The sequence below is a fragment of the Anabrus simplex genome, chromosome 7 (assembly GCF_040414725.1).
Source record: "Anabrus simplex isolate iqAnaSimp1 chromosome 7, ASM4041472v1, whole genome shotgun sequence".
Lineage (NCBI taxonomy): Eukaryota > Metazoa > Arthropoda > Insecta > Orthoptera > Tettigoniidae > Anabrus > Anabrus simplex.
Genome location: NC_090271.1, coordinates 340,210,906 through 340,232,366, shown reverse-complemented (window position 1 = coordinate 340,232,366; position 21,461 = coordinate 340,210,906). Strand labels below are relative to the sequence as shown.

The 21,461-nt window shown below is 39.8% G+C and overlaps 1 protein-coding gene across 1 annotated transcript in view; it reads left to right on the top strand.

Moving 5' to 3' along the window:
* Nucleotides 1-21,461, top strand: part of gbb (glass bottom boat) — a 264,694-nt gene that overhangs the window by 95,087 nt on the left and 148,146 nt on the right. Inside the window, exon 2 of the mRNA XM_067151815.2 lies at nt 17,587-17,773. Within this exon, the coding sequence (XP_067007916.2) occupies nt 17,587-17,773 (187 nt within the window). The remainder of the gene's footprint in view (nt 1-17,586; nt 17,774-21,461) is intronic.

Here is a 21,461-nt window from a genome sequence, read left to right as displayed (position 1 = left end):
TGCCTATTATCTTTAGAAATGAGTCTTACACCTAGAATTTCATGTGTTTCATCTTTAACTTTTTCGTAGCTTACAAATTCTTCTTTCATCAGAATGAATACTCCCCCTCCCACCATTCCTATCCTATCTCTGCGATACACACTCGAGTGCCGTGAGAAAATTTCTGCATCCATTATATCATTTCTCAGCCATGATTCAACTCCTATTACAATATCTGGTAAATATATATCTATTAAATTACTTAATTCTATTCCTTTCTTTTCAATACTTCTACAGTTCATCACTAACAATTTTATGTCATCCGTACTTTATTTCCAGTTCCCTGTTCCCTTATTACCGCTTCCTAGGCCATCCCGTTTCCCTGAATGTACCTCCCTATTACCCTTCCAAACAAATTTCCTAACTTATACGTACCACTGCGGTTTAAATGAAGGCCATCAGATCGCAGATCCCTATCTCCTACCCACCCATTAGGATCTAGAAATTTCACTCCTAGTTTCCCACATACCCACTCGATACAATCACCCTCCTGTCAGTATCCCTCCTACACAGTATTCCGCTAATAACAATCTCCGCTTTCTTAAACTTCACCCGTGCTGCATTTACCAGATCCCACACATCTCCAACTATGTTGGTACTTATATCAGCTTGCCTTACGTTGTTGGTACCAACGTGAAACACTACCACCTTCTCCTTTCCCTCCTCCCTCTTTTCTACTTTCCTCAACATCTGCCTCAACCTAATTCCTGGATAACATTCTACCCTGGTTCCCTTTCCTCCACACACTTTCCCAACGTGTCTAACGATGGAATCCCCCATGACCAGAGCCTCAATCCTACCCACCTTATTTGATCCCCTCCCCTCCTGGTCAGCCTTATCTTTCCTGATAGCTGCAGAAGCTACTTCCTCTTCCCTTTTCTCCTTCCCATGACTCTGTTCCACCTCTCTTTCTATCCTCTACTCTACATTTCCCTTTCCTACCTTTTCCCTTCCTCCTACTTCCACGCATCTCAGCAACAGTTCCCTGTCCCTCATCTTCCCTCTGTTGTTCTACCTGGAGTGACTCGTACCGATTTCGCACAGACACATGTCCTGAATTCTGATCCTTAATAGAGCCCTTAGCCTGCATTCTCCTTCCCCTTAGAACGTTAGACCACCTACAACTCCTCCCTTTCCTTCCCCTCCCTCTTGTTGGTACTTATGTCAGCTTGCCTTACGTTGTTAGTACCAACGTGAAACACTACCACCTTCTCCTTTCCCTCTTCCTTCTCTTCTACTTTTCTCAACATCTGCCTCCACCTGATTCCTGGATAACACTCTACCCTGGTTCCCTTTCCACCACGCACTTTCCCCCACATGTCTAACGATGGAATCCCCCATGACCAGTGCCTCAACCCTACCCACCTCATTTGAACCCCTCCCCTCCCGGTCAGCCCTACCTTCTCTGACCTCTGCAGAAGCTACTTCCTCCTCCCTTTTCTCCCTCCCATGACCCTGTTCTACCTGTCTTTTCCTTTCCACTACACTACACTACATTTCCTCCTACCTCCCTGTTCGTCATCTTCCCTCGGTTGTTCTACCTACATGGACTCGTACCGATTTCTCACAGACACCTGTCTGAATTCTGATCCTGAGTAGAGCACTTAGCCTGCAATCTCCTTCCCCTTAAAACATTAGACCACCTGTCTTCTACAATTCCTCCATTTCCTTCCCATCTCTCCTTTACACCTACTGTCCTGTACATTATTTGAGGGAGGCGTACTTTCCTTCCTGTCTTCTGAGAGAATCCTAATTATCTCCCTCAAACTCTCCAACTCCTCCCTCATACTCCTTAATGGCTGGCCACACCCACAGTTTCTACACTTGCACTGCGTAGCCATTATTTACGGAATAATGGGAAGAAAAGGAAAAATAAAATAACTTATTCTGTGCAAATGAAAATGAAAGGAAAGAAATATTGTCTACGATAGTTCACAAAGATCACACAACAACAAGGTAATTAATGTAAGCTACTACTACAATACTACTTAGTTGTACGAATTTTATTCCTTCAACTCCCTAACAGGATGAAAATTGCTGTTAATTACTGAAAACCGAAAGTAATACACAAGAATTAGGTCTACACAATTGTAAACCGCGGTTAAGTCTAACCTAATTACTGCAACATAATTCTAGTAAGAGAGTTAATACAGATACAACGGATACTATAGATACTACAGATACTGTAGTACTCGAATATTTCACAGTAAGAGAATAAACACACTAATTTATAACAAAATACCTACTATAATACACTACAATTATTTCAAACTATGTTCAGACGTATCCTAATTATAATACAACACCTTATTACTAAGCAAAAACTGAAATGGAAATTACAATTAAAGTTCGAAATTCGCAACACTACTCAAAATAATAAAATAAGCACTCTAATTTCTAATAAGTCACTACAATACACTACAACAGTTTAAAAACTACGTTCAGACTTATCCTAATTAATAGGTTATTATTAAACACAAATAGAAATGAAAATTGCAATTAGGCTTAAAGTTTGAAATTCGCAAGGACAAAGTTAAACGCGTAGACAGAAGAGTATACGTAGTGGTTTCTTAAGAATTAGTACCACTCTTGCAATTTTATATTATTCCTGTTTGCAGTGACAAATTAATTATCTCAGTAAGCAAGGGAGTCTGATGAGTTACACACCTCTTGAGGAGTAGTTGTCCATGTTGGCTAGTGCTTCTATGATTTGTGTAACTAGAGAGTTGCATATCGTAGATTAGATAGCAAAGGGGAATTGAATGGACCAAGATCTTTAACCAAGTTTTCAACTACATTAACGAAAAATGTGTTAAAAGCTTTACAAATATCTTGACTAGAAATGTGTTGAACATTTTCATACACAAGTTCTATAACTTTTGGTTTATTATTAGTTCTACCAAGTATCTGGCTTACTGCCTTCCACATTTCTTTGATAGTATCCCCTTTTCTAATTACATGATTGTAATATGACCTTTTTAATAACCTTTTCATTTTAATTACGTCCTTGCAACATCTTATGTACTCTTCGATTGTTTCGGTTGAAGGGTAGCTTGCGTATAGGATACTTTTTCTTTTTTCCGCCTCTGGGAATTTTTGTGTTACCCATGGTTTATGTGTGTCTTTTTGTGGTAGCTTTTGCGCAATATTTGAACTAGCTACTCTAAGTCCTTCACTAATAAAAGCACAGAGCTGGTCGTATGCTTCGTTCACGTCAGTAGATAGATTTGTACATTTTTTTTGTGAAAATATCATTTAGCTTAGTGTACCTAATTTATTTTCATGCTTGTACATTTGCGTCACTACTGAATTGAGAGCTCTCTTTAATTTGTGTTGTTACTTCGAGAATTAGAATATTATGATCACTAAGGTAAATTATTACATTATATTGAATCCTTGTGGTCCATATTGAAGGATACCTACCTTTCTTACCTATCAGCAAAGTTCATGAGATCTGTCTCTTGGGTCGTATCGGGTTCTTCGTCACTTGCTGAGGTAAGGTAGGCTTCAGTAATTCTAATCTATCTACTTGAATGAAAGGTCTGTTTAAAAGATTCCTATTTATTCACGAAATTCTGAAGCATTCTGATTTGTCAACGGTATCATTGAAATCAATCGTGTCCACTGGACACCACAATCATTTTTATCACATAGAAGGTCAGAACACTGGTGTGAGCCTTTGACGTAACTGCCTGATGGGCATTCTTACTAGATACCATTGTCTCATTTTTTTATTAAAGGAAGGAAAGTCTGGAAATCCTTAAATTCGGCTTCCATGTGAGACCACGTGTACCATCATAGTGATTCGTTATGGTCCAGCCCTTGTAACACGAACTCTGGACTCTGGGTATAATTAAGGCCGTCCAATCGGTGTGTGCCACACAGTGGTTATACGACATGGACCCTTAATTGAATCGATGTGACCTGCGTCTATGTCATGGACCGACATCTAAACTTCTAAGTTACTTTAAAGTCATTGTGGATGATGACCGCAAGGAAAATGATGCTACAGTGGCATATGGTCCTAATCTAAGACACTGGGGTTGATGATCCCCTGACCATCCAAGTTTCTAAGCTGAAGGCTAAACACAAATAAGTTACATCGGTTGATGACCAAAGTTTCCACTTTACTATCCCCAGCACATTCACTGCTCAATCAATCAAAGTTAAATAATACAACAACAGCAATGCTCACAATACTTTGTGGCAGTAAAATCCATTACCTTCGGATATGTCCCCTTAATCGTTACGTTAATATTTACACATCCCCCAGAAAACAAACTAAGATTTCCTTAAAGCATCTCCAAGTTATTCGCTTGATTTAAAGTTATTTCAAAATGCGGTTTCACTGAATTTAATAATTAAATAAATTTAAATGATTTAATGAAATCTTAAAGGACAACAAATTCTATCTCCGCGGACTCTGGTTTCTTCACAAATTCCTACGCAATTGAGTTCTCGCAATTTTTGATCCTGTGTTGTTTGTCTGTTTATTCCTATTGGCTGGAAAAGAATATTACATCATTCATGCCCAGTTTATATATCTTGTTTCATGACCTCACACTTTAAATCTAATCATCCCTTGCCATTATTAACACTTGGATAACCCTAATAATCTACGTACAAACAAAAAGCAACTTGCCCTATAATTACGATGTCATATCTCGTCATAACATTTTATAAAGGCGCACCCCTCACAGACAAACCATCATCACTACCATCGCTCTATATTTTGGACAACTCTGAATTTGGCTATTCTTGTTCATTATATTCTAAGTCCGTCGTATCAAATGCACATTACGTCCCTAATTAAACAAATTTTACAGTATCTAATAACACTCAGGTTATTACCGGATGAAAATTTCAACTAATTCGAACATTTAACGTCTCCCCGGCCGAGAAATACAATCTCAATTCCACGCGTGTCCCGTTATATCCCAGCGGTCAACCCCTATCAGCTGAAGGCCTCTCGCCCCCAAGCTTGCTTGTCAGTGATACGATACATCTGTTTCATTCTACCTGACTGGCTTCTCCCTTTTAAACTCCGCCGACGTAATTAAACAAATATGATTTTCTAACCAACCAAAATGCACATAGATTATACTTCAAAATGCCCACAACTATTATACACGTCGCAAATTAATACCAGCGCGGATTCCTTGTATATTGCTTTCCATTCCCAACATTATAAAATCTTCCTCGGGCTTCCACAAGTCCCGGCTTCATTGACAGGTCTCCAACCTGATTTCACAAATCTCATCTCGACTCACACGACAAAACTAACCTCTGTTTCCAACTCACGACTATCACCGACAAAAGAACTGGAATAAAATCCTTACTAGAATCAACTACGCCTAATAACGCACAATGCATTAATAATGAATAACTTCGCATAAAATGATATCGTTTTTTAATAACTGGATTTTCACGAAATGACTGAAAATTTCTACTAGATCTTTTTATTGTCAGTCAGACACAGTTTAAAATGGGCCTAGAAAAACGTTTCACTCCGTGACCAAATTCATCACACTATACTCTCACCCGACAGCGCGCTTCCACTCGATTGAAAATGGGTAACTATGGATTTCTTATATTCTTTACGTCAAAATTTCAGACAGAAAAATTTTACGTCGAATGAACATCTTAATTTGACATCACAAAATATAAGCAGTAAACACACGGAAATGACGATCTACATTGGACGTGATATCACTTCGAAACCCGATTTCATAACTTTTTACAACATCATACGGCACTCGCCAGACTTCACAAATTTATCCAAGTGGAAAATAAACAAATGACTCTCTTTTGGTCGTATTCTAACATTTACAAAAAGCCACATAGGGGGACCATCTGCGTCATATATACCCCCATTCAAATACACATTTAGAGATCATGAAACAAGATATAATAGGTAGTAAGATGGTAAGTCACATACCTTATGTTACGCCATCGGTCATCATTGGGCTCACCAGCGACCCTGGCATTTTATTTTGCCATTTTTACGTTTCTGTCTTTACAGATCATTATCTTTCTTCAGGTTTCCTGGAAATAAAGCATAAAAAAAGAAAATACCCTTCACTTGTTTTTGTTGAGCGCACACGGTAGACTGTATTTATTTCCGCACACGAATTACTTTCTTTATCACCTAAAATTTTATTCGGTACTTTGACCGTCCTATCTGGTACAATTATTTCCACTCAAGAAAACTATCTCCACATGGAGTCAAGACCCCAGTCACAATGGCTAAAATCTGCGGTTGAACTTAGTCTACTTTTGTTGTTTGATTTCACAGAGCATCTCAACCCTCTTTCGTCTTCTTCGTAACACAAAATGCAGGAGAAGGAGACTTCGTCATGGCGTCCCTTCATATTTATAGCAGTTACCCCTTCTCTTCGGGCACTTCCCTTTGCCGCCAAGAAAATTTCTATAAATTTTCTGACTTAACTAAACTGTAATTACAAGAGTTTTGAAGGTGACTACATACTCGCTACATTTCCGGCGGTAGTGTTCATGGACATTTAAAATTTATACGTGTTCGATTTGTGGGATAAATGACCTCATTTGATAGGCACTATGTTTTCGATTTGGCTTGGGCACGCCATATACACGCGCTTTGAAATAGTTCACAAAAATGACTTAAGATTCTTCCGCCGCTGACACGTGCGACTGACATCACGTATCCCAGAGCGTGGGACCGAAGGTAATCACCCCCTTGCCACGTGTCAATTCCGTGCTATCAAGAATCGAACTTCTCATCCCATTGTTAATTTAATGCATAATATTCTTAGGACACAAAGGTCATGGGTTCAATATGTATAGTAATCATCAGTGGCAAAGAGTGTATGTGATCAATTAAAGTTGAGGATGTGGGTGTTATTCTTGTTGATAGCCTTGTATTGCAGGGGTAAAAATTGTAGCAATTCAATAAAGATGTATAGTTCCTATAAATAGTGCTATCTTTTAAAAAATGTACGTTATCGTCTCCTATAAGCAATGAGTTTCATTTTCTTGTATTGCACAAAACAAGGTCAAGGTCTATCATAAAGTTAGCAGTATTATAATGAAAGATCTTCATTGCGATAATCATATAAATCGGATAAGGGTACATGGTTATGAGGGTGTTTAGGGGTTGTAGTAAGGATGTAAAGGAGAGGGCTTATAAGTCTCTGGTAAGACTCCAACTAGAGTATGGTTCCAGTGTATGGGACCCTCATCAGGATTACTTGATTCAAGAACTGGAAGAAATCCAAAGAAAGGCAGCTCGATTTGTTCTGGGTGATTTCCGACAAAAGAGTAGCGTTACTAAAATATTGGAAAGTTTCGCCTGGGAGGACTTGGGAGAAAGAAGGGGAGCTGCTCGACTAAGTGGTATGTTCCGAGCTGTCAGCGGAAAGATGGTGTGGAATGACGTCAGTAGACGAATACGTTTGAGCGGCGTTTATAAAAGTAGGAAAGATCACAATATGAAGATAAAGTTGGAATTCAAGAGGACAAATTGTGGCAAATATTCATTTATAGGAAGGGGAGTTAGGGATTGGAATAACTTACCAAGGGAGATGTTCAATAAATTTCCAATTTCTTTGCAATCATTTAAGAAAAGGCTAGGAAAACAACAGATAGGGAATCTGCCACCTGGGCGACTGCCCTAAATGCAGATCAGTAGTGATTCTATTCGAAAACACTTTCTGTTGTAGCGTAAATTATGATGGTACCGTCACTGCAGCGTGTATGTGGTTGAAAATATTCTTATATTCAAGTGAATTGTAATTAAGTTATTTATTATCTCGTCTGTGTGCTTGTTATATTTCCACTTAGTTATCGAGAGAGTTTATAAAATAATAATATTGGCTATAGAGAGAGAGGTCGGGCTGCGATTGCTTTTTTTAAATAAAATAATTTGCAGCTGGGATAAGGAATGTATTCACCACACGCCACTGGTGGAACTTGTCTACTTCATCCTCATCTACTCCCTCATATTGAGAATAGGCTACACTTGGCGATTTTCGTCCTTATTCCTCGGTAAATCTATCCATATCATTCGTTCATTTAGGTGCCTAACAGAAAAACTATGTTACGTGCTGTGGTTTTCCTATTGAACAATCCCACCACACACCGTGCCCTCCCCTGTGAAGAACACAGTAAAGTCTCTTATTTCTCTTATTACCCGAACATCATTAACTCCTAACACATCCGGACACACTCAACCAGCGCTACTTTCATAAGGCCCATTGATATTGATTGCATCCCTCCAAGGAGTCCCTGGCTTGTCAGATGGCGGTTCGTACATCCAGTCCGCGAACCAGAGGAATTAACTGCACGAGGTTAAAATCTTCAGCTCGGCCGGGAGTCGAACCCAGGTTTGTCTGAACCGAAGGCCAGTACGCTAAGAAGCCGGGCATTACTGTATCGATATAACTGCTTTTTAATGTTCGGAACCGCAGAACAGCAGTTTTATCAAAGTTACGCATTTTGTAGTGAGGTAATAATAATAATAATAATAATAATAATAATAATAATAATAATAATAATAATAATAATAATAATAAGGCGTATGGCCTCCGGAGAGGCGTGGTGCGGGCCTATTAGGTCTATGAAGATGAGGGCCCTAATGCTGAATACCCACGTCCCCGTGCCATTGGAATTAACCAATTAAGGTTAAAATCCCCGACCCGGCCGGGAATCGAGAAGGCCAGTACGCAGTCGGACTTGGACTGAGGTGAGACCGAGCTATAGTGCACTGTGACACTTGACCCAGCAGCAGCTCGGGTTCCAGGAAATTCTCTTCGAGATAACATGGCTTGGCCTCACACGATAAGACTGTGGGTGTCGCTCTCCCTCTCATCATTCTCAATTAAATGCTTTCCTTGTCTTTCGAGTGGTGCAATCGGGGGCGTAGCCAGTGGGATAGGGGTTAGACCCCCTCGGGAGGTCGACTGAGCAGAGGCGGCTTCGATTCGCACCTCAGCCATCCTCGATGAGGTTTTCCGTAGTTTCCCGCAACGCCTCCAGCAAATGGCGGGATCGTACCTAACTTAAGCCCACGGCCGCTTCCTTCCCTCTTCCTTGTCTATCCCTTCCAATCTTCCCATCCCCCACAAGGCCCCTGTTCAGCATAGCAGGTGAGGCCGCCTGGGCGAGGTCCCCGTTTTATCCCCCGCTCCAGTGTCTCACTGCCCTTGAGGCGGTAGAGGTGGGATCCGTCGCTGAGTCCGAGGGAAAAACCGACCCTAGAGGGTAAACAGATTAAGAAAGAAAAGACAATCAACAAGTGAAAGTCGAGTATTGTTCCAGTGTATGGGACCCTCACCAGGATTACTTGATTCAAAAACTGGAAAAAATCCAAAGAAAAGCAGCTCGATTTGTTCTGGACGATTTCCGACAAAAGAGTAGCGTTCCTGAAATGTTGCCAAGTTTGGGCTGGGAAGACTTCGGAGAAAGGAGACGAGCTGTTTGACTAAGTGGTATGTTCCGAGCTGTCAGCGGAGAGATGGCGTGGGAGGACAACAGTAGACGAATACGTTTGAATGGCGTCTTTAAAAGTAGGAAAGATCACAATATTAAGATAAAGTTGGAATTCAAGAGGACAAATTATGGCAAATATTCATTTATAGGAAGGGGAGTTAGGGATTCGAATAACTTACCAAGGGAGATGTTCAATAAATTTCCAATTTCTTTGCAATCATTTAAGAAAAGGCTAGGAAAACAACAGATAGGGAATCTGCCACCTGGGCGACTGCCCTAAATGCAGATCAGTAGTGATTGATTGATTGATTGATTGATTGATTGATTGATTGATTGATTGATTGATTGATTGATTGATTGATTGATTGATTGATTGATTGATACTTGTTCAAATTGCAAAAAGCATGTGCGGAATACAAAATCGTTACTCAGAAATATAAAATAAATAAGATGTACAGAAACAACAATTGTGATTTAGGTTCTTTTTGGAATTTTGTTACAGTACTTTCAAAGTGGGTGATGATGCTAAACTGTTTTTCTTGTGTGTTTTATTCAAATGATGAAGCGTTCTTTTCGCACTCGACTCTACAGTACGTATAGCCCATGTTTGTTTGGATATTCCGGAGTTCAGTATCACTCTTTCCTTTTTATTTCTGATTTTAAGAAATGTCCATCGAGTGTGACAGTAAGGTGCGGGCACCGTCCGACTGGCGTTTTGATCTGCTCTTTATTTCATTTCGATAATCGAATTGGTATATATCGAAATGTGTTAATTACGGGTCAATCGAAAGAGAAATGTTTGGTGATTATCAAGAAATAGCAAGGAATGTAGCGTCATACTTCCACTGTCCTGTACTCGGGGACCAGCCGCGTCTCAGCTCACCTGGCTCTGTTGTTGTTTGCAGCCTCCATGCCACCCTCTCCTCTGCTACTACATCCTACATCAGCTTGTCATACTCACACCTTGCTCTACCCCTACCGTTCTTACCACCTACACTTCCCTAAAAAACAACTGAAGAAGACCTGCTTTTCTTAAAATGTGTCCTACCATTCTATCTCTTCTTTTCGTCAAATTTAGCCAGATCGATCTCATGTCACCAATTCGATTCAGTATCTCTTCATTCGTGACTCGATCTATCCATCTCACCTTCAGCATTCTTCTGTAACACCACATTTCAAAAGCTTCTATTCTCTTTCTTTCTGAGCTAGTTATCGTCAATGTTTCACTTCCATACAATGCCACGCTCCACACGAAAGTCTTCAAAAACATCTTTCTAATTCCGATATCGATGTTTGAAGTGAGCAAATTTCTTTTCTTAAGAAAGCTCTTCCTTGCTTGTGCTAGTCTGCATTTTATGTCCTCCTTACTTCTGCCATCGTTAGTTATTTTACTACCCAAGTAACAATATTCATCTACTTCCTTTAAGACTTCATTTCCTAACTAATATTTCCTACATCACCTGCCTTCGTTCGACTGCACTACATTACTTTTCTTTTGGACTTATTTATTTTCATCTGGTATTCCTTACCCAAGACTTCGTCCATACCATTCAGCAACTTCTCGAGATCTTCTGCAGTATCAGATAAAATAATATCATCGGCAAATCTCAAGGTTTTTATTTCCTCTCCTTGGACTGTCATTCCCTTTCTAAATTTCTCTGATTTCCTTTACTGCCTGTTCTATGTAAACATTGAAAAGGAGAGGGGACAAACTGCAGCCTTGCCTCACTCCTTTCTGGATTGCTGCTTCTTTTTCAAAGCCCTCGATTCTTATCACTGCAGACTGATTTTTATACAGATTGTAGATAATTCTTCGTTCCCGGTATCTGATCCCAATCACCTTCAGAATCGTAAATAGCTTAGTCCAATCAACATTATCGAATGCCTTTTGTAGATCTACGAATGCCATGTACGTGGGCTTGTTCTTCTTAATTCGATCCTGTAAAATCAGACGTAAAGTCAGGACTGCTTCACGTGCACATATCTTCTGAAACCAAATTGATCTTATCCCAACTCATTTTCAATTTTCACTTTGTCTTTTCATTCTTCTGTAAATAATACGCGTTGAAATGGTGCAGTAGTTTTCACACTTGTCAGCACTACTTTCTTGGTATAATAGGTATAACAACATTCTGCCAAAAATCGGATGGCACTTTTCCTGTCTCAGATATCTTAACACACTAAATGGAATAACCTTGCCATGCTGGTTTCTCCTAAGGCAGTCATTAATTCAGGGGGAATGTCATCAATTGCAAGTGCCTTGTTCCTATTTTGGTCTCTGAAAGCTCTGTCGAATTCTGACCTCAGAATTGAGCCTCCCATTTCATCAGCATCAACAGCCTCTTCTGGTTCCAGAAGCAGATCATCAACGCCTTTACCTTGATACAACTGTTGGATATGTTCTGCTATCCTTCTGCCTTGTCCGAAGTATTGATTTGCACTCATGTCAGCAATATTGAAGCATTTCCTGGTTCGTGAAGAAAACACGAAAACCAGTTTATTGTCTCACAACTGGATGTCACACTGAGGACAGTGCTGTAAGGAGCCGAAATGGAACTGAAGGGTTGAAACCACTACTGATTCACAAGTGCAGTATCTGTAGGGGAGGTGTAGCATTTACCATGCCACCTGTTCCACACCGACCAGAAGGTACTGGAAGCAAATTTCTTCACATCTTCTAGGTATGGCATTATTTGATGCGTACTTTCTGTATATTAAGAACGCTGTTAACCGTTGTCCAAGACGAGGTCAGGATTGCTAAATGAACTGCTCCCAATTCCAGTTGTGGGGCCAAAAGGTAATGCAGCAGGTACCTCTCATGCCCTCGAAAAATTGCCACAGAATAACCAGCGCCTATGTGGTGTGTGCTTGGATAAATAATAATAAGAAGGAGTCTTTTTTTTGCTATTGGCTTTACGTCACACCGACACAGATAGGTCTTATGACGACGATGGGAGAGGAAAGGGCTAGGACTGGGAAGGGAGCGGCCGTGGCCTTAATTTAGGTACAGCCCCAGCATTTGCCTGGTTTAAAATGGGAAACCACGGAAAACCATCTTCAGGGCTGCCGAAAGTGGGGTTCGAACCCACTATCTCCCGAATACTGGATACTGGCCGCACTTAAGCGACTGCAGCTATCGAGCTGACCAGGATGTAATGGTGGAATCCACTAGGGGTATTATTGTAAACTAGTGCCTGACAATCGTGGAGGAAAAAGAAAGACACACCAAGTGACTCTCAGTGACATGCACAAGTTGCAGCGTACAATTGTTGTAGACTTTTTTCCAGCTCAGAACAGTACTTTATATACCGGTACGTAACTACAGTATTTACTATGATCGGGTGCTCCTTTTATATATCTCATTTTTAAAAATTTACCTAAATATTGCACCCATAAGCGAATTTGCCTAATTTAATTCACATTTAAATTGAATATTTCGCATATGAGATACCACAGTGAGGCTGTGAATCCAGCAGTCACAAAGGAACTTTCTGGCGCCAGCCTGACGGCGAGGAGAATCCATGAAACTCTTCTCTAAGCACGACCAACTTATGAACCATCCTTAGGGTTCCTTCCAATAAATTTTATGACACCGCCTAGGAGGGGCGACTTGCTGTTCGTTCTCACGAGAAAAGCACGCGTTGAAGCCTGACCTACTTGGCCAGGACAATAGGGGACAACGACAATAACCGCCAATCCTTGGGAGGAAATGGAAGCACCACGTTTGGAAGAGCGCGAAAGACTCAGCCAATCAGAAAATTCTAAATTTGAATGAGCTGTCACAGCGGGAAATCTACAGTCAGTATCTCGCGATCTGAAGCCCGGTGTGGTGGTGAAAAACAGTGTCCTGATTTCTTCATAATATTTGGTGAATTATCAGCGCGAATCTGTGGTTAATTAGTGCCTAATTGATAAAATTCAACTTCACACGGAGGAGTAATAGGACCCAGAAGATGGAGCTGTCATGGCAGGAGTCAGACAAAATTTAGGAAGTTTTGCATATGAATTTTGAAAACCATAACCTACGGATGTACGAGAAAGCGCTCCCGAGGACTAGATCATTACGCCACATCCCTTCCACGGAACTATTTTTCAGGTGGTGGGAGAACTCTTTACAAAAACCCAGCGACCAGAGGGTTGAACTCTCAGTTGTTTTGAGTATCCTCAGTGTCTTCAGAGTTCTCAGTTGTTTTGTTGAGTCTTGGCAGTGATTCTGTAAGTCTCAGTGTTTCTGAATTCTCAGTTGTTAGCTTGAGTATTGACAGTGTGTTTTGACTAATTCGCAGTGATTCTGTAATAATCTCAGTGTATCTACGTTTGACAGAGTGACAGAGGGTGATAGCTAATTCACTTAGTCAGCTTTACTTTTGGCTGGTAAGAAAGCTATTAGAGACACGTGTAGGCATTTTTTTTTAGAAAGCCTTGTATTACTTACTTGGGAGAGCAACATTTCTAAAAATGAACACTTTAACAAACTTCTACTGTAAATGTAGGGAGAATAGGCAAGTATTATACTTTCAACTCAAATGAACTCACATTACGAGTCGAGAGGAACAAATCCATGTTTTTCAGCATAGTTACATAAAAACATTTCTAACCAGCGGGTAGTTTCACATGTGTTATCAGCATAAAGTTTCCTCCACAACATAAACTGTATTTTAGCTTGCTTCTACCATTCTATAAACTGTTCTGGCAAGCGAGATATTTACGGCCAGAAACTAGTAAAGACAGATAGGGAGGAGTATGGCTTTTCTTCAATGAAGGCCGCAGTAGTCAACCTTGAGGAAACAGTTATGTCCCGTGGGGTTAATGTTCTGTAAGCGGGAGTGTAAACAAAGCTGAGAGAGGCGAGCAGACCAACAGGTGATTTCCAGGTAGATAGCGAGGCGACCGTCCAGCCTCACAACAGGAGTCTGCAGGGGCATCTTCTAACTTTCACTGGAGTGAGAGAAATGCGAGTGTTTTGTGCTAATATAAACGTGTGTCACGGCATGGCAAAAATGTGTCAAATTTGCGTGTGTAAAAATTTGGAATACCACATCAGCTTGAAGATGGAATTCTAATTTCCACCATGACCGGGACCGGAGGGTGAGCCGACCTGCCTCCACCATCACAGGTATGAACATCATTAAATAATGTAAATAAACATGTAGGACCGTGGCAAATCGATGATCAATGTAGTTTAGAGTACTAGGTAGGGTGTAAATAATTCACAGTTTTATAATACTGATAATAATAATAATAATAATAATATAACAATAATAATAATAATAATGTTTATGTTGCACTTTCAGCTAGGCTTATTTGTGCACTTTGTTTAGGTAGATGTTTGTTTGCGTGTTTTATGGTTGATTTCTGTAGTATGTCATTTTGACAGATAGGCAGCTATGATATTTGATCTTCGAGTGTAATGCCAGTTTATTATTATTATTCATCATGTTATTTAGATCGGTGTTTTTTGAGTCATATTTTTATTTGTTTTGATCTTGTAGACGCCGCCGCGATGTTTTCAATGTTTATTTTGCTATTTTGCGCATTTCAGTTTGTTTTATGTGGCGGAATCATCCTTCAGATGACCGGTTTTGATTGTACTTATCCCGTGTATTTTTGCGACGATTTTTGGTAGACGCGAGTATTTATTTCTGTGTAGTTGCGGTTACACATGTTTCAACATCTGTGTTTTGAGAGGCAATCTCGTTATTTTTTTTTTGAAACAGTGAGCGCCATTGATGAGTCAGCTCTGAGATTTTTGTGATATGTTAAGCAGTGAATGATCGAGAGATCGAGCTAGATGATTAATATCCCTGATGATCTACGTTGATGATGGAAATATGATATTTGGACCATGTCTTGAATTGTCGTAAGAAGCCGTAATGTGCACGACAGATATTTTTGCCCGCCGGATACGAGCGAGGCTGTATTGTGAGATTAATGAATAATAATGACGTCGAGAATTAATGAGTAAATAGAGTTGTGGAATGAAGAATTTAACCACGAGTGTTAAATGTGTTACGACATGGGTTATGATAGTAGGCAGAAGCCTGTATTTGTTTAAATAATTCCAGGGAGAGTAGATGCTCGAAAGATAATGCTAGCCAGTGTACAATGTGAACAGAGCGACGAGTCAATGTGTTTTGAATAATTATGTAGAGTCACGGATGACGTGAAATAATAGTAATTTGTCCATCAAGGTTAAATAGTATCATGTCCAGACATTTATCGACTGAGGTGAGAGATTGCCGTCAAATTCGCAATATTTATATTTTTGCTACTCGCAGCGGGGTATATTTTTCAGGAGACTCCGATTTTATTTTGCGCATTTATATCCTTATTAATTTCCAGTAAGAGCGATGGTGGGATCTAGTTTGCTTATTTGTCTTTCTTTTTGATTGTACTTTTACCGTGTATTTGTAGGACGTCAGCGTATGTGAATTATTTATATTTGATTTGTTGTAAATAGATAGGAGTAGATAGGCTAGTTTGTTTTGATCCCTGTATTTTCTTTGTCGGAGCAGTGTTTCTCCGTTAATTAATGTAATGTTGTAAATAAGATTTCAGATGTTAGGTTTATGAATCATCGATTATGTCACAGTCGAAACAATAGTAGTGGTATGCTCATACCAGGCATTTAAGTAATTGCCAAACTTTCTTTTAAAAATCCACTACATTTTTATTTAGAAATGAAGCGATCTTTAAATAAACCAATTGTATAAAACTGCCGCAATGAATGGTAAATAAGATGGCATCTGCCTCCATCTAGTGGTGGTACCACAAATCTATGAATTGATAATGAAATGCAGTTAGCGGCAAAGTCAATAGAAATTTTAATGTACAAGGATCGCTATCATTCGATAATGTTAACATCAGGCACTTGGCCTAATTTTTGGTTTATTCTTAAGAAGTCCAGTCTATCACAGACATGCAAATGAAGTTTAAAATTTAGATGAGTGGTTGGATACACTCAGAGGTATGTTTCGATAATTAATTTTGTTTAACCATGAGGTGTTTGAATAAGACAATGGTTATGTCGGAAATGAAGTGTGATGTTCATGGCTGTCCTGTTTTCTTCGAATTATTCCTTAAGTGAGACACTTGGGTAGTGCAGACCATATTTATTTAAATTTGGGTATTTTACCAAATGACCTACATGTGATAAACGTTTGATAACTCCTATAAGTCAGTGGTTTGATGACATAACAAATTTAATTTACTTTATTGTGAGTCAACTATTTTAAATTTATTTTGAGAGATAGTTTCTCCGTAATATAATTTTGTATTTCAAGAAGGTGGTTTTTCTGACCAGAGTTTTAAACTGAGTCATTTTATTAACTTGAAGACTATGTCAAGAGAGTCTAGGATATTTAATTAAGGTGTTTTGACTTTCAGTCAGTTTATTTAGGAAGATTATGATTATTTTGTAAGGCAGATCCTTAATCTTTAATGCTCTCAGTTTTTTTTATTTTTCATTTTGTTTACATTTTCACTAGTTCAGTTTACCTTCATTTTAGCATTTTGCATTTTGTTTTAATAAATTAGTCTTTTATTTAAATTTTAATTCAGTCTTGGGTACCGTCATTTTTAGTTAGTTTACCCCCTACTTTTCATTTCCTCACTCCTTGATCAGCGGGTGGCCTCTACGGGGATAACGGACGGGCACGACTGAGAAAGAAGAGTCTACATGCAGCGGTGAGTATTATTTACATGTCATTTATTACAGGAGCAGCCGGCGCACAGAAGAAAGAAGAGATCACCGCAGTTCTTGCCTTGAAAAGGGCACAATATAAATATTATATATATATATATATAGCAAAACGTTTTGCAAAATAGATAATATAAACAAATTCAATGTATTTTTGGATGATTCTTCTTATTCCTCGTACTTTTGGGAATAAAAGGCAGTGCTGTTTTATGTATGTAGAACGTGTGAACGACCCCAATAATCCGCCACTTTGAGGGTTAGTCCTCGGTTACTCCGGTGTTCGAACTCGGAGTTGTCTGAACCGAAGGCTAGTTCGTTGAGCACTCAGCCAGGTCTTCACATGTCTACAGCAGCCTGGCTTATACGTGTACTCTTCTTTACAGGTCACCACTCGACGAGCGTGAGACATGAGCGCGGTAAGAGGCTATGGTTTGACGTATCGGAAGTACCTGTAGAAGAAACCATCATAGGTGCCGAGCTGCGGCTTTACCAGCAGGCCAATTCCACAGTGACACTGTCGTCTGCCCTGTATACCATCACCGTGTACCAGCTGGTGGATGCAGGCCAAGGGTGAGTACCTCGAGTCCGAAATCAGTTTGGGCTATCCAGGACGTAACTGGCGGCCTCAGAAAGAAAAACGGAAATTTGTCATTTTATTTGATTGTTGATATAATTATCGGGGAGGGTTAAATGACTTTAAAAAAAAGTAGGATCAGTTTTGTATTTATATGGGACTTTTACTTACCAGTCGCGATTTCAGTGAGACCTAATAAGTTACTCGTCTATAGAGAAACGATAACACTCACTGCAGTCGACAGCCACTTGAATAACACTTGCGTGCAATTTACTGCACTTGGATGAAAACCTGCTGTTAGAGATAGGCCTACTCCTGTAACGTCTGGTCATGTATAATATACTAGCAAGATACCCGTGCTTCGCTACGGTATTGTACTGAAATTTGGAAATGAATGCTTACTGTTTTATATATAATCCGCTGAAATTCGCGATCTGACTCGTTTTCTAATAGATTACGGCATGTTTCCTCCCATTTTTCAATCTTTCTTTCCAGCAATCGATTTCGTACTTCCCGGGCTAGGTCCAGGTATTCCACCCGGTCAGTTGGGTCCCTAAATCTTTGCCATCTTTTCCTCTAAGCATTTTTAATATTGATCAAATCCTTGAGGAGATCCAGCGTGGTGTCGTCTTGGGTGCCTTGGCGATACTGAACCCGCGGCCGGACTGCATTCTTAGTCATTGCCGCCCAGGACCCGTTTCCAACGCGGTCCGCACATTTGACGGCGGTCCAGAACATTATTATTATTATTATTATTATTATTATTATTATTATTATTATTATTATTATTATTATTATTATTATTATTATTATTATAGATGTTCTGGACCCCACAGCAAGATGCAAGACCGCTACTTGGCGGTAAATTACATCTGCTGCCATTGTCATTGTTGACAATGTGACCAGCACCATTGTCGCGCGTAGACAAGTGTGCGGGATTTCTGGCGATACGAATGACATACTTCCGTGCATTATTGACCCTATTATAGAGGCGAGCAATTGGTCGGTCAATCTCATTCCTATCGTTTATTTCAAATTTCTTTAAAATTTTATTTATATGCCAGGAAAATCTACTGTAATCTAAGAACGTTCACCGAAGGAAAAGATGGCTCTTGAAAACGAACCCAGGAAAGACTAAAAATGATCGGTTTATGATCAGTGTTGTAAACAAGATAAGGTTTACAAGAACACAAATTTATTTGCTTCACACAGAATTCTACAGTATGTACAGGAATAAAACATAAAATTGTCTTGAAGCAAAGTAGATGATTAATCTTGAGAGAGTTTCTGTTTCTATACACTTATGTACACTCTGAATGTATTTACACTCTCTGCTATCTTGAAAAGATAGTTCTTGGGAAAGATATAGTTCGTGATAGTTGAAAACTATCATTTGCACTAGCATAGATTAGCTAAGAGAGTTCCTTCTAACTTGAAGCGTCTGAGTTCATAAGCTTGTACTAAGTGAAAGCTATGTTCACAATTAGAGAATCTAATGTGTGTGTCGGAGCTTGAGTGAGCTTGGGGATGTGTGTCATACAACATCGGGGCTCGACATGGATGAAGGAACGGGAAAGTGAAGTAGTGACCTGAGGTGAAACCTCATACTACCAGAATTCCGTCTACCTGGTCGAGACACATTTTTAAGAGGAGTAGCCTCCGTGTTCGACGTTCAGTGTATTCTGGAGCAGGACACTGGGGAGAATCCTCATGAGTGACAGACAGGGAGCTCCTTATTGACGTCCGAAACGGGGGAGGAGCTTACCGTCAGCTGTTTCCAATATGGCGGCGAGATAGTGACGGGATGTAAACACGACAGTGATCGGGTGTGCGTCTGTAGGATTTATTAAGTGTTCAAAATGTCTTTGGTGTCGTATGCGCAACTGTTGAGAGTTGTCGGAGATTTCATGCGTCCATTAGTGGAAGGGGAAGAAATATTCAAGCGTAATTACTTGATATGTGTAGGTAAAAAGTTTGAAACAGAAGATGAAACTGGTTGTGTTTACAATCATCCCACATCGATTCAAAACCGCACAAAGTTAATGTTGTCTTGAACAAGGGGGTGAAAATGTAAAGTGCAACTGTATATGTAAAGCGGGTTTGTCAGAGAAATGTTACCGCTGACACGCTGATTCACCTTAACAGTTAAGCTACTGTAATTTTCCACTATTAGAGGTTATGGAGTAATTTCTTAGCCAGGTGACGGGGGAGTTACCTGTTTTGTAAACTGTAATCTTGGGGAAGAAAGAAAATAATAATTCTACTAAGTAAATGTTGTAAAGCAAATAAATCCTAGTCTTTATACAGGCTTGTGTTGGAACAGCCCACATAAACTTAAATGTTCTTCCATTTTTACCATCAGCACAAAAGTTAGAACTTAGAACCGACAATAATAAGTATAGAAAAATTATAACTACCTACAGAATATGCAGAGCAAAGTTGGAAAATTATAATTTAAGAGTACTATAACCTCTACAGTCACAGCTGTTTGGGGTTGAAGAATACTTGGTTTGTCCAATTCTACCAAATAATTAGGTTATGGCTTCTAATTTATGATGACCGGGTGAGTTGGCCGTGTGGTTAGGAGCGTGCAGCTGTGAGCTCGCATCCGGGAGATAGTGGGTTCGAACCCCACTGTCGGCAGCCCTGAAGATGGTTTTCCGTGGTATCCCATTTTCTCACCAGGCAAATGCTGGGGCTGTACCTTAATTAAGGCCACGGCCGCTTCCTTCCCATTCCTAGACCTTTCCCGTCACATCGTCGCCATAAGACCTCTCTATGTCGGTGTAACGTAAACCAAATAGCAAAAAAAGCTAATTTATGACGGCAAAATACTACATATTTTCTTTCATTGATAGAAGTATTAGATAGGCAATTTAAATTCAGTGCTTAATTACTATCAGTTAAAGATATTACTCACATGTAGATAGTTAATTTACTGTCTGCTGTTACACATAAGAAGAAGTTTACAAAGAGCGGATAACATTCTATGTGCGGCACAGAAGTATTAGGCTACAAGTTTATCAGTATTTTTGATGTAGCTAAATCTTTGTGAATACAAATTAGAGATAATAACTATCAATGAGTACAATAAACAGTACCGGTACCTACGCTGTGTAAAGAAGTCGTCTTCACGAGAATGCAGACTGCGCACTGTCATGTATCGCGCAACGCGTTTTCCAATTGACAGCGCGGAAACCCATCTTTCTCTCTGAACTTTTTGTACAGGAAAGTAGTGACCAGATTTCGCATCCGTTTTATACGATTTGCAACCTTATACAGAGCAGTACCTCCTCAAATTTGACAATTTTCTTTCTGTTTCCATCACGACGTCAATGCTTCGCCATGTAAATATACCTCACCAGTCACTATGTTGCAGCTTCAACATTCTACCGCGTGGCTCCGCCATCCAACTTTTCTGACGTCAATATACTGCACACGACGTAACAGACACGCGCACTGAAGACTGCGCGTCGAGTCTCGAATGATCCACGCTTGCGTGCGTGCGGCTGGCTGGCGCTGAGCGAAGAGAGCGGAGGACATACAACAATCAGAATAAGTACATCGAAAATCTACAGCCTGTTTCCAGTCATTCGACAGGGTCAGGAATGGAATGAATAAAGTCCCATCTAGCGGCGACAATAGGAATTGTGCCGGTTGCTTAAGCACACCTCTGAGGCAATG